The sequence below is a fragment of the Neophocaena asiaeorientalis genome, unplaced genomic scaffold, assembly GCF_003031525.2.
Source record: "Neophocaena asiaeorientalis asiaeorientalis breed wild unplaced genomic scaffold, Neophocaena_asiaeorientalis_V1.1 scaffold32, whole genome shotgun sequence".
Taxonomy (NCBI): domain Eukaryota; kingdom Metazoa; phylum Chordata; class Mammalia; order Artiodactyla; family Phocoenidae; genus Neophocaena; species Neophocaena asiaeorientalis.
The window spans coordinates 4,627,561-4,642,400 of NW_020185327.1; the positions used below are offsets into that span (position 1 = coordinate 4,627,561).

General features: G+C 33.2%; 1 protein-coding gene across 1 annotated transcript in view; it reads right to left on the minus strand.

Moving 5' to 3' along the window:
* DPP10 (dipeptidyl peptidase like 10) overlaps nt 1-14,840 on the minus strand; it is a 638,912-nt gene that overhangs the window by 31,621 nt on the left and 592,451 nt on the right. Inside the window, exons 18-19 of the mRNA XM_024734508.1 lie at nt 11,831-11,929; nt 11,655-11,724 (exon numbers count right to left, since the gene is read on the minus strand). Of these exons, the coding sequence (XP_024590276.1) occupies nt 11,655-11,724; nt 11,831-11,929 (169 nt within the window). The remainder of the gene's footprint in view (nt 1-11,654; nt 11,725-11,830; nt 11,930-14,840) is intronic.

Consider the following 14,840-nt stretch of genomic DNA (forward strand, 5'->3'; position numbering starts at 1 on the left):
TTGTCCTACATGCAGATTGCTGGAATGAGTTTTTTCATATATATACTACATCATATAAGAAATAACATTCTTTTTTTTCTGTCAGAGAACAGTTTCTTGTTCACATCCCCATTTCTTCCATTAGGAATATTATAATATAATATAATCTGCAAATTTCTGATCCCTGGTTTGTTTACATATAATTTTTGGCTGAATTAATTTCCACGGAGTTACAACTAGGGAAGCGTTTGATACGGACAAGTTTATTTATGCCTCTAACCAGACCCCGTGGTCTACCTGATAATACATAGAAAGTTAGGATTATCAAACAAATTCTCAAGTTGTGTTATCCTCCATCACCTGTGTTCATATACTTGCATTTATAGATCTTTCCCATGTTAAAATTTTTAGAAAATATTGCCTGTATTAATGACCTGAACCTTATAGAGACGTGAGAGTGTTATCATGAAAAGGGTATAGATGATACGTTGGTAAAACCAAAATGAGTTGAGCCCAGGCCCAGTGGCTTTGACACTTGCCTTCCCTTCCCTATGCCTAAGTTTGCTTTGGTGTGGAAGATGATAATAATAGTGTCTACCTAGTAGAGTTATGATAACTATTAAATAAAATAATATATATATATAAATTGCTTAGCAAAGTGTCCAGTTTGTAGTTTGTTAAATATTATTAACCCAATGTTCTGGTCAATGCTATGGGACTTGACTGCTTCATCTTCCATTCCTCTCAAGGAAGCTGAGCTCCCAAACCTGGCCATCCCTAGGCAACTCTGCAGTGATAAGTCCTGAGCTTTTACATTATAAAAATCAAGTTTTTCTTATTTGGCTCAAGTCCAAAGGATGAAAAATTCAGTTGCAGTAAAAGTGTTCTACTTTTCACAGTGGGTGGGTCTTTCAGTTAACTTAGAATGAATGAATATGTATGTATTTCTGTTTTTTTCTGTGTAATTGATTTCTTTCTACACATAGTCACATGTGATTATGCATCTGAGTGTAATTTGTGTGTCTCTGTATGTGTAAATTCTTTCTTTTGCTTCCACAGATATATACTTCTTCTGGAACCACTAAAACAAGAGAATGTTACCCTCATATACCTTTCTGATTTATAGAACTTACGACATAGATATTAGGGTTTTTTTTTTGAGGCATTATGTTTTTTCAATAGTTTTCTTTATATTCAAGAAGCTGCTCAGACAATAAATTTAATGTTTTTTCTTGATCAAAATTTGATCTCAAATTTGGGAGGGTATTTTGTGTTAATAAAACTGCATCTTTTTTCATCCTTACCCTACTGCTCTTCTCACTTCTCTTCTTTTCCTCCTTCGATTTTTAGTAGAATAGCTTTCCACATATCAGGGTCAATTTCTGTCTGCTAAAGGCATTCTTCCTTGTCTGGAAGGACATTCAATTCTATTTTGCTCTTTGATTTCTCTTGAATAGAAGCTAGAGATTGTTCCTTAGCATGATATAAAAACTGCATAAAACTATCATTAGAGCAATGAAAAAAAACAGAATTCAGTTATTTATATTGATATAGGAAGCCAAAGAATGAAGAGCTTATCAGAACACAGGTTGAAATGTTAAACAGCACGGATATTAATGAGCCAACTACAAAACCCCAAAATGGACTGTTAGTATTATCCACACAAAATTAACCTCGGGATAAACATCTTAGACAGCACATAAAATTATCAGAAAAGAACCAACAGAAAAGGGCCTCAGGGATGTCTTGCAGACAGAAATTATGCAATAAAATGGAAGTTCCAATCTCCTAATCATCCCTACCGTCAAAGTCTTACTACGTGAATTCTTATTTGTTGGCCAATTTCCATTTGGGATAATTTCTAACAGAGTGGTTGAGGAGGTCGAAAGAGAAAGGGGTTTGTTGATCTTTATTTTCAGTTGCTGGGGATGGTTGTGTAATCACTGAGCTAGAGAGCGCTTCATCCACCCCCTGGCATTTGAGACACTGACACCTAAATCACTCACAGTCAAAAGACAGTTTAGCACATTGTATAAACAGATCGAGAACAGGAGACTCTACCTCATTCTTTATGTGAATATAATTGTTACGTAAATCTTTTATGTAAAAGGTCTGCTTTAGATATTATAATGGAAAATATTCTACATGCTGGCTTAAGGAATATGGGTATATTCCAAAAGAAACAGAAGTATGACAAAAGGTCTGCTAGATATTATAATGGAAAATATTCTACATGCTGGCTTAAGGAATATGGGTATATTCCAAAAGAAACAGAAGTATGTGTATATTAAAATAAGAAGCTGATGGCAATCTTCACAACAATCTCATATTTCTTCATTTTCCATTGTGTGTGTGTGTGTGTGTGTGTGTGTGTGTGCTGCACGGCTTGTGGGATCTTAGTGCCCCAACCATGGGTTGAACCCTGGGCCAAGGCAGTGAAAGTGCCAAGTTCTAACCACTAGAGCCCCAGAGAACTCCCTTCATTTTCTAAAATAGAATACAATTCAGCATGAGAATGTTGTAAGTGTAACATTGAGGCATACAATACATAGGATGTATATCATGGATTGCAATGGATTTATAATATAGGGATGGATACTAATTATATACAAACTTTGAACTTTCATTTTATCGTAGACAGGGCATCATTCACCTTCAATAATACATGGTGGTTATACATTTTCCCTAACTAGAATCCTTTAGCTGGATTCTAAATGTCAATTTATCAACTGAAAAATGTGGCTACATAAACACAGGTAATTTTAATCTTAGCTTACGTTGTTGTGTCAGTTAAACAGAAATAATAATAACTGTAGTGCTAACTATGAATAAGTAACATAATGTCACTGATGCACTCCTTCAGCTTGGGGCTTTGCTGGATTACCAAAGGAGAAAACACCATGTTTAGTATCCTTAGTTGAACCTTTCAAAGACATGTCAAATTAGTAACATAGTTAATGTTTTCTTCTATCATAGATTTCAGAAAAAAATAAATAATTAAAACAGAAGAAAAGAATGATCTAATATAGTTATAGCCTTACATTTATGACTTGATATGTGACCATCCAAACCAAAAAAAAAAAAAAAAACAGAGTTAGGAAGCATTTCTTATGAAAAGCACTCAGAAGCATATCTTTAAATATAGAATATACTTGTATGTTTCAAAAAGGTAATCAACTGACATTATTCATATGAAACCATATCACATCATTCACGTCATTCATAGGAAACCATTAATATCTGAGACCTGTATTAAGAGAGGAAAAGAGCTAAAATGGTATAAATATGTAAGTCATAGAAGTGACTATATATTTTTATACTAGTATATGTACATAAATCTATCAATTTAAAAGAATAGTCAAGAGAATATTATGTCTTACATATTACATACACATTTTTGTAAATTTAGAATTTTTTTCCCTGTGACATTTTCTTAATACATCAACTTTGAGTGTGTACAGTTTTAAACAGTACTAAGAAATTAATACTGACATTAAGAGGCATTATCTATAAACTGTGAAAGAACAAGCTCTAATCTGTTCAAGAATAATATAAAAAGTAATGATCACCTTCCCTCCTTCCATTACCAAGATTAAATGCCACTGTCTTTTCATCATTTCCTGGGTATTACAGTGTGAGTACATTTTACATTCACTTAAATGAGCAACATGAACAAGAATGAGAAAAGTCAGAAACTTAAAATTTAAAGTTTGACCCCCCTTACATGGCAAAGCAGTGATGACTCATTGAGACAAGTACTAGCGATCTCTCTTGTCCATTTACATCTAGCAAATGCGTTATCTTTGTAAGAACCTGAGAGTGAAATGGGTATGTATTTGGCATGAACAAGTGGATAATCAAATATTATTATAGAAATTTTGGAATATGTGTGTCTTTACTCTTGGGAAACAAAACAAACTTACTTCTAACAATCTGATCTGCTCAAAAGTCTATAAATTCACATAGTAAGTGAAGAGAGTAAAGACTTCCCATAAAGTGAACCCTCTCATTAGAATTTGGAATTTTATGAAATAGTGTGGCTTGAGAATTTGATCTTTCATGTGGACTATCTAGGAACTTATCATGATTTTTTAAATTAATTTTTCATTGGAGTATAGTTGCTTTACAATGTTGTGTTAATTTCTGCTGTATAGCAAAGTGAATCAGCTATACGTATACGTATATCCCCTCTTTTTTGGATTTCTTTCCCATTTAAGTCACCACAGAGCATTGAGTAGAATTCCCTGTGCTATACAGTAGGTTCTCATTAGTTACCTATTTTATACATAGTAGTGTATACATGTCAATCCCAATCCCACAATTCGTCCTTTATAATCTTTATTTTACACCAAAGCATTAACACGGTACAGGTGGAAAATGTTACATTCTAGAGATTATCACAAACTGTTAAGTGGGAAGAACGAAAGGTTATATGAATTTGGTTTTAGAGAAGTCCCTATTGATTCTGGACAGCATTTTTGATAATCTTCCAATAATAATTATCATGCAATGCGATATGTAAGTAGAGTATTGCATAATAGAAACAGCAGAGCTTTTTGATCTGAAAAATAAATTGAAAACACCTTTAAGTTCAAACACTAATTTTGCCCTGCAAATGATCTTGGAGTTAATATCCATGCCATATTTTAGTCATAGTTTCCTTGTGTTAAACTGAGGAAAGTGATATTTACCTCACTTGGTCTCTGTAAGAATTAAAGATGGCATTTATATATCCTTAGCATGATGCGCCTTGTACAATAAACACTCAATAAATGGTAGCTATTATCAAATCCTATTATTTTAAGAAGATAATCTCAATAATCCAATGTAAAAGAGAAACAGTAAAAAGATAGCATGAAAACCAAACATATTTAGCTTTATCCAGAAAGATTTTAAGAGAAATGAGAAACTCACCTCATGTTTTTCTGAGAGGAAAACTAAACTGCAGAAAAACTGACTCATCCTAAGGGCTGATTTAACACATTATAAACTCTCATAGCTTACTTGTCTTTTTCTCTACTTTGATTTAACTCATTCCTGATGACTAACTCAGGGGTGATTGATTTCTTTGTTTATTCATTCATGTATTCCTTCATTCATATATTCACTCATTCATACATTCATTCATTCTATGAATATTTTATGAACATAAATAATGCTCTAAGCACTGTGTTAAGGTAAAACAATACAAAAAGGGTTGTTATCAGCAATGAGTTTATAGTTTAAAAGAAGAGACAGCAAAGCAAATATTGTATGTAATCTGGTGTGGTTTCATGTTATAACAGAGGTGTGTATAGAATTATGTAAAAATACATCTCAAAGTCTTAATAGAAACTAAAGGTACTGGGAGACTGTGGAAAAAGACACAGAGAAATGATTGAGAAGCTGGTATTTCTTTTTTTTTTTTTTTGCGGTACGAGGGCCTCTCACTGTTGTGGCCTCTCCCGTTGCGGAGCACAGGCTCCAGACGTGCAGGCTTAGCGGCCATGGCTCACAGGCCCAGCCGCTCCATGGCATGTGGGATCTTCCCGGACTGGGGCACGAACCCGTGTCCCCTGCATTGGCAGGCAGACTCTCAACCACTGCGCCACCAGGGAAGCCCCTGGTATTTCATTTTTAAAACAGTTTTTAAAAATATCTAGAGCACTAAATGTCTCTTTAGAGGGTAGGTGGAGCCAGATGAAGATGGAGAGATATGTGGGAAACAGATGAAGACTTTTGTATGCTGTGTTAGAAAATGTGAACTTTTAATCAATTGTTGAATAATAATGAGGGGATTTTTCCCAGGAGAGCCACATTTTCAGATATGGATCTCACAAAGTTCACTCTAGCAGCAGAGTGGAAAAGAAACTGAAAGAGAGAGGATATAGCAATACATTACAGAAAAGGAAGTGTAGGTAGAGAGCAGGGTGACAGATTAGAATTGACTCGTCCAGTTATGCTCTATGCCTGGTGTGGGACTTGAAGGAGAGTGTGGGCTCTTGGAGGACTCCATTGGTTCAAAGGTCAAGACAAGACACTATGGTCCCAAGAACCTAATGTTATTCAACATTTTAAGTAATATCCATATTGTTTTTTGAAAGGAAAATGTGCGTATGAAAAAAGTAGTGATGTTAACTTGACTGCTGGAGATGAGTAGCTGGATAATTTCGCTCACTATGAATGTACCAATTATACCCTGCTTTTTAACAGAATAACTATACAAAAAGAGCTGGCAAACAGCTTACTTCCATTAAGATGACCAAGTCCTAGGACTCTGATATGAATAACATTGACTAAATGATGAAAATATCTAGATAAAAATGAATAATGCTCTCCAGTTAAAATGGCTTAGTGGGAAACAGTAGTAATAACCATATTCATCTGATTTCTGGCCATTGTCAATCTCTTCACTCAACACAAATTTGTGGAGCAACTCTGCAAAAACTAGTTGCTGTGAGGAAGACAGAAATGAATAAGGCATTTTTTAATACATGGAATACATTACTATATTAAAATAAAGATTTTTCACATTTCTATTTTCTTAAGATGCTGAAATATTCATAAGCCATTCTATAAATTCTCTAAATACTCACTTCTAGACCGTGGATTTTTCCTTCAGAAACATTGGTGCAAAATCTAGTGGGAGTCACAAATTCCCTAAATAGTATATAAAAACATCCTACCAAATTAGGGTAAAGCGGGAAAAGTAACAATATGATTCAAGATATATGGAAAGACTTTGAACAGAAGGCTGTCACTGTAGGAGGAGGCATAGATTGGAGATTGTTATAGGATATAGATGGGCTGATGAAGAGGGTGAAAGAAAGCTTCAGGAAGATAAGACTTGATGGATGATCAAGAATTCATTAGGGGGGCTTCCCTGGTGGCGCAGTGGTTGAGAGTCCTCCTGCCGATGCAGGGGACACGGGTTCATGCCCCGGTCCGGGAAGATCCCACATGCCGCGGAGCGGCTGGGCCCGTGAGCCATGGCCGCTAAGCCTGCGCGTCCAGAGCCTGTGCTCCGCAACGGGAGAGGCCACAACAGTGAGAGGCCCGCATACAGCAAAAAAAAATGAAAAAAAAGAATTCATTAGGATTTCAAGGAAGATGAATTCAGCAAGATGGGACTAAGTCATAAGGGCATGATAAAGGATGTTGCATTCTGGAAATTAATGTCATATGTTGAACAGTCACTGCCTCTCTGCGTTACACCTTTGCCGAGGGTGGCATGGATAAGTTGAACATGAAAGGGTATGAAATGGGAAGACATGGTGATTCCTTGGTACTGAATGAAACTCAGCTTGATATGCTTGTCTTCAGGAACACAGTGAACAGAGAAAACACCTTTCATCTCTAATAACAGTATATCTGTTTAGATTGTTTCCTATCAGGCTCTAGGCCTTTAGATTTATATTAATTTATCAAATAAGCATCTATAACTGTAGGCTCTCTCTCAAGTAATCTTCAGTCTTGCACTATTAAAAGAATTACAGATTAGTTAGTAAGTTTTCATAAGGTTCCACTATGGGTGCTAGGTATTGCGGAGATAACACAAATCTAAAAAAATGATTACAGATTTCAAGATGCCATTTCAGCCATTAGCACAGCTTCTTGCACATAAAAGCAACATGGTAAATTTGTACTGTACTAAGTTACACATATAGGAGTAGAAAATAGAATAACATAAGAAACAATAATTCAAGGAGATACATGCTGAAATGGATATAGATGGATATAGTATATATAGTATAGACTAGATGCATATAGAATAGGTATGAACGTGAATATAGACTACTGGGGTCTTAAGTACTCAATATAACATTAAGGAGAAAGACTGGAGAAAGGACAATAGGAGTAAAAAAAGAAAAAGGGGTCATGACCCCACAGAAGCTACTGTAAGTTGAGGCCACTGAGAAACAGTTGTAGTGGCAATGCTTCTTAGATTTTCTATTACAGGAAAATATTTGGTTGCCATTGATTCACTTGTACTTTCAATATCATGAAATTAGGTTTGAGTTTCAGAAAACTCAGAGAGGTCCTCAAAGGACCATTTCTTCTGAGGTTCCATAATGAAAATTTAGCAGAAAGATGATTCCTGATAGCCAGAGGCTACTTTCTTCAAGGCCAATCTTCCTTCAACTCAGATTGCTGCAGCCAGTCTCCAACTTACGCATTCACTATAGAATTTCCTGGACGCGAACCCATCTCTATAGATGAAGAAGTGACTCACAGCCTGTCGGGTACTAGATGCACTGCACAGAATAGCAATAAAGTAGTGACAACAAAATCACTAAATCATCTCTTAGCCTCATTTAAATATTAGTTTATTTACTATTCTTCACTGTCAAATTGTCCATTTAGGGAAAAAAAGACAATTGTTATTATTTTCTTTTTTCGAGTGTGGAGTCCACTTATAACTGAACACAGTACTTAATCTTAAGAAAAAAAATACCCTTAAATTGTAAACCTTCTAAAAAACAGGTAAAAGACACTTTACACTTAAGCCATTCTGACCTATATGGGTTTCCAAGCATAAATATTTTAGGAATGATCGTGTAGCTTAAAGTAATCGATCATTTTATAAATATAGAATCAAAAAAGAAAAAAATCCTGTTTGGCTTTGTAAGTCATATTCTGTGAAACTTCTGAGAATTTACCTCTAAAAATCAAGGAGTTTGGATAAATTAAATTAATATTTAGCATAATCAGCATATAAAAACAAATGAAAACTAATGAATTAATACTTTTATTCTTCTTTTCAACAAAAAAGTGGCAAATTAAACTCTATAGGCCTAACTATATTATTTTATCTGCTTTAGTAATGTCTATTAAATAATTTTATGGATGCTAAAATGTATTATTAAATGTTTATATTGATACTTTTAAATATTAAAATGACTACTACTTCTAATAATAACTATGTTTATGGTTACAATTTATTAAACACCAACTGCAAATGTTTATGCTCTTCTAGACACTATGGTGACATGTTTATATATGTCAGTCCATGTTTTTGTCTTCAATTTATTTATAAGGAAACTGAAGCTTAGAAAAATTAAGCAACGTACTGGTAAATCTTTGAGCTGATATTTGAACCCAGGCCTACCTGACTCCTAAGCCAGTACTTTTACTCTACTCTCCTGCCTCTAAAAAACACTTGACTATTCCTTTCTAATAAGAGAGTTGAGTCTTGTGTAATTCCTTATATTCTTCTTATGAACTAAAAATCACCCAGACCAAAGCACAAATCTGATGGCAGGACAAGCCAGTTGGCTTCTCTGACTCAAGGCTAGAGAGAGAATTTGAACTCTTGTCTACTTTTTCCCCCAAAGTCTGACACACTCTGGAGCCAGTGAATGGGAAGAACTGTCTACGCATCCAACTGCATATGTAAGTCATGCTTCAAGGAAGGATGCCTTGTAGAGTTCCTTTCCCTGAGAAGCCTCATTTCTCAGTGAATAAAAAGAACAATCCCTTTTCCCAAAAGGAGATATGACTGAGACAGAACACGAGGTTGAGAATTTTTTTTTCAGTTTTTTCTCATTTTAGTGCCTGAGATTATTTCCCCAATAAATCACACATACAGTTCAAATAGGAATTGAATACTCAGTCACAAAACTGAATGAAATAATGCCATGTGCAACAACATGGATGGACCTAAAGATTATCGTACTAAATGAAGTCATACAGAGAAAGACAAATATCATACCCTATCACTTATACATGGAATCTTAAAAAATGATAAAAATGAACTTACTTACAAAACAGAAATAGACTCACAGACATAGAAAACAAACTTATGGTTACCAAAGGGGAAATGGGGGAGGACGGATAAATTAGGAGTTTGGGATAAACATATATACACTATGTATAAAATATATATATATATATATATAATAGATTAAGTATATTTATAATAGATTAACTGAATCACTTTGCTGTATACCTGAAACATTGTAAATCAATTAAAATTTATTATACTTCGATTAAAAAAAAAACACTAAAGACAACTAAGTGAAAGAGAAGATACAGGAGAAGGAGTTAAGATAAGAAAAGAGCAAATAAGAACTTCCTCAGGAAGATACCAAGAAATTTCAGGGCCTCTGGCTATTAGGGACAAAGGAGAAAGGTCCTGGCATAAGAAACAAAGATAGCTCAAGGTATTAGATGTAGGAATAAACACTGGAGTGAGTGAAAATATTAAGTATTGTATTTTCTGTATTATTTGGCTTATTAAAATGAAATGACAAATTGCTTCTATTTATCAAAAGATCTAAATCAATGCAATCTACATAAAAATGAACGAATTATAATCACAATAATTATAAGACTCACATGTGCTAGGCATTTTATATGTTATTTCATTTAATCTAAAAAGCAGCCTTAAAACATAGGCTGGATTATAATGCTCATTTTATATTTGGAAAAGCTGAACCTTACACGAGGTTATGTAACTTGTTCAAGGACACACTGTTAGTAAATGACAAAACTGGAATTTGAAGCCAGGCAGTTGGCTTCCGCAGACTGAATACTTACTGTCCACATTCAATAGTCATAACAAGTAATGTTACTTTCTATTCTACTCTTCCAAAAAGGGTCTGAACAATTGTACACAATTTTAAGCACTGTCATAGCAATATGTTGGCTGGGTTCTTAGTAAGGAAAATAACTAATAACTCTCAGGAATACAATTCTACATCAATATCAAGTTAGTTAACCAATAGATGTTAGAGGCCTCTGTGCCCAGTAGTATACAGTCACAATATAATCTCACAGAAAGTATGAATGAATTCAATTCCAAAGTCAATTCCAAGTTGGAAAAACCTAAGGGTCAGGTTTTTCTGAGGACAGGAGTGGCCTCCTGCTGACCTTAAATCCAGGAAGGAAAACTGGTAAGAGTAATATAAATATAACAAATTGTTTCAACAGTGGAAATAAATGTTTCCTCAACGCTGCATCAAGAACTAATAGAAAACATAAGGCTTACCTGTGAAAACATGGATATACTTTAAAAACATCATGCTAAGTGAAACAACCAGTCACAGAAGGGCAAATATTGCATGATTCCACTTACATGAGGCATCTAAAATAGTCAGATTCATAGAAGCAGAGAGTAGAATGGTGGTTGCCAGGGGCTGGAGGGAGGAGGGATGGGGAGTTGCTTTTCAAAGGGTATTAAGTTTCAGTCATGCAAGATGAATAAGTTCTAGAGATCTGCTAGACAGCACTGTGCGTGTAGTTAACAACACTGTATTGTATTCCTAAAATTTTGTCCAGTGGGTAGATCTCATGTTAAGTGCTCTCACCACAATTAAAAAAAAATGGCTTTTACAAATCTAGTATAACTTTGATATGACAAATATATCACAAAGAAAGAAAGAAAGAAAACAAAGGGAGCATAGTGCTTGAGTAATTGCTAAGCAGACATCCATAAACCAAACTATATGTGTCATTATTCCCAGGAGTAACATTGAGTGCAATTTGGGATGCAAGAAGCACAAGCAATTACACACCCTTCCATATTATTTAGTGGTGGTGTCCTTGAGGAACTCATACAACTGACAGCTGTCCCAGTTATCTACACATATAGGACTTCTTCTGTGGTTTTTTAATCAGAATACTGCCATGTGAGACATAAGAAAAATTCTAAACTCTTTAGGTTCCTTTATTTCAAAAACAAATAAGATACTTACATTATTAACAGAAGAGCATACTGGTTTCGGTCCGTAAAATCTTTGGGAAAGGACAACTGTAAAGGAAGTTCTTTTAAAGAAAGAGCAAAATATTAAAGATGGAGAGTCATTTATATGTAAAACTATAAGGTGCAGAGAAAGTTTTTTTTTGAATAACAGCATGCACAAAACTTTACCATAGTCATCAATATGAAGCGTTTTAATTTCTGACTTTACTCTCTTCTTCTTCAGGATAGCTTCCTTCAGCATAGAATTGCTTTCCAATATAAAATATTCTGTAAGTCAAAAAGGATAGTGTAAATAATCTCTATGTGTTGATTAAGAAACAGTGTAACACAAATAATTATCCATCATTACCATTTGACAGGCACTGTGCTAGTCACCGATTACTCTCTCATAAATTCTCTTCTGGATTATTACAAGTTTTCTAACTGAGCTTCTTTATTCCAGTGAAATTGTCTCCGGTTGCCCCTTATACTTGGAATTAGCATTTACATTTTCAAAATGTAAATCTGATCATGTTAATGTTATGCTTAAGAATATATTTTAAATAATACAAAATTATGTAGCACCCAATGATTTAAAATTCACAATGCCTGAATTCTAATACAAAGTTACCAAGCATGCAAAAAATCAGGAAAATATCACCCATGATGAGTACAAATTTTATTCAATAGAAAGAACCCAGAAATGACACAGATGCATATAATAGATAATGACTTTAAAACAGAGATTATAATTACATTCCATGTGTTAAGTTTTTAAAAAGCCTGAGGATATTAAGGAGAAAGATGAAAGACATTTTAAAAACAAACAAGTTAAAATTCTAAAAATAAGAACTGAAAAATTTGAGATACATGAAAACTATAAAATCTAAGATGAAAAAATACTGGATAGGATTAACAACATACTAGATACTGCAGAAGAAAAGATTAATGAATTCAACAATATAGCAATAGAAAATATTAAAATGGTTTTTTTCATAAAAACCAAAAAAAAAAAGAGAGAGAAAACTGGCAAAACATGAAGGGAGAGAAACAGCAGTAACTTGCTGGAATTTTGACTGCTATATTAAAAATATAGATTTATTGGGGATTTTTATATACTAAAAATAGTGAACTTTCTAATCCATAAATATGTATGCATGTATATATCCATTTGAGTCTTTAATTTCTTCCAGAAATGTTTGCTTTCATTTTAGCAGACTGACACATTTCTATTAGATGTATATAGTATATAGTATACTATAGTATATAGTACATAGTTTCAGATGTTACTTTAAGTCGTTATTTTTAACTATTTTAAAATTTTGCCTTGCCTTATAGTATATAAAATAGTTGAGTTTTATATATTAACCTATACTTGTAATAACCCTGATAAATTCACTCATTATTTCTAATAGTATTATGAGTGTGTGTGGATTCCATTTTTTTTGTTTGTTTATTTGGTTCTGTTTTATTTATATCTTCTGCAAATAAAGGCAATTTTTTTTACCTATATTTCTTTTTCTTGCCTCATTTCACTAAGTCCTCTAATACAATGTTGCAAAGAGGTGGTGAGAGCAGACATTTTTACTTTTTCCCAGTTTTGGGGGAAATGCATTGTCTTCAACATTAAGTATGATGTCAGTTGTAGTATTTTTGTACATACCATTCATCAAGTTAAATCATTTATTTTTCTTCTGGCCCAGTTATTATTACTACTTTATTATTATTGTTGTTTTTCATTTTTAATCAAATATTTTTTCTAAATCCTTTGAGTTGTTGACAGTATAACATTGTAAGTTGCATTGAATAATTATTGAATATCATAGCAATCATGGATTCCTCAGGTAAACCCCATATAGTCATAATATATTACCCTTTTATAAATTGCTGGATTTTTCTTGCTACTATTTAGTTAAGGAATTTTGTACCGATATTCATGTGAAAAATTGATTTTTTTGGTCCTTGTTATGTCTATGTTGAATTTGGAATCTGGTTGATGCTGGCCTTATATTTTCTGAGAGTATATGTGAACTTGGTATTAATATAGTAAATGTTGAACAGAATGTACCAGTGAAGCTACTGGAACTGGAATTTACTTTGTGGGAAGAGTATTAACTGTGAATTAAAACTTTTAGTAGATAATGGGATATTTATATATTGTATATCTTCCTGTTTGAATGTTTAGCAACTTTTCTTTTAAGAAATTTACCCATTTTATCTAAGATGTCAAATTTACTGCCCTAAAATTACTTATAATATTCCATTACTGGCATTACAATGTTTGTAGAACCTGTTATTAACATCATCTATTTCATTAATGAAAATGACAGTGTACTTTTTCTTTTAAGGCTCTATCTAGAACTTTATCAATTTTATTTATGTTTTCTAAGAAAATATTTTTGGTTTTTAATATGCTTTTCTCTACTGCCAGTCCATTTTCTATATCATTTATTTCTATTCTTATCTTTATAATTGCCTTCCTTCAATTTACTTTGGATTAATTTGCTCTTTTTTTTCTAAATCTAAAGGTTTCCTTTTTTATAAAGAATTTAGAGACATAAACTTATTTCTAATCACAATGTTAGGTATCCCTAAATTTAGATTAGTTGTGTTTTCATTTTCATTTGGCTCAAAATATTTTCCAATTATTTTCCTAAATTCTTCTTTGATCTTTGTGTTATTTAAACATCCATGTCTGATGGCAACACCTTCTTGTTTCCTTTTTCTTGATTCTTTATTTTGGATTTACTTTTGAAGGATATTTTCTAAGTTTGTTATTCTATGTCGATAGTTTTGTATTGTTTTGCTTCCCATCAGTATTCTAAAGATTTTTCTCCATTGCTTTTTTCTGATGAGAAGCCTGCAGTCACTCTTGGCTCTCTTACTATGTATGTAATATATGGAAGCAAATGTCTTTTTATTTTTGTATCCTGCTTGAGGGTTGTTGAGCAACTTTATATTTTTCATCAGATTTGGATTTGGCCATTATTTCATCAAATATTTTTTCCATTTCAACTTTAATTTAAAATATTATAGATATGGATATTGACCTAGACTATCTTAGGGTCTGTTCATTTCTTTCATTAGCTTTCTCTGCATCTGGAAGTGTCTATAGATAATGTTTCAAGTTCACTAATATTTCTTCTGCAGTGTCTAATTTGCTTTTAGTATTTTTCAGAAAAGTTTTAATTTCACATAT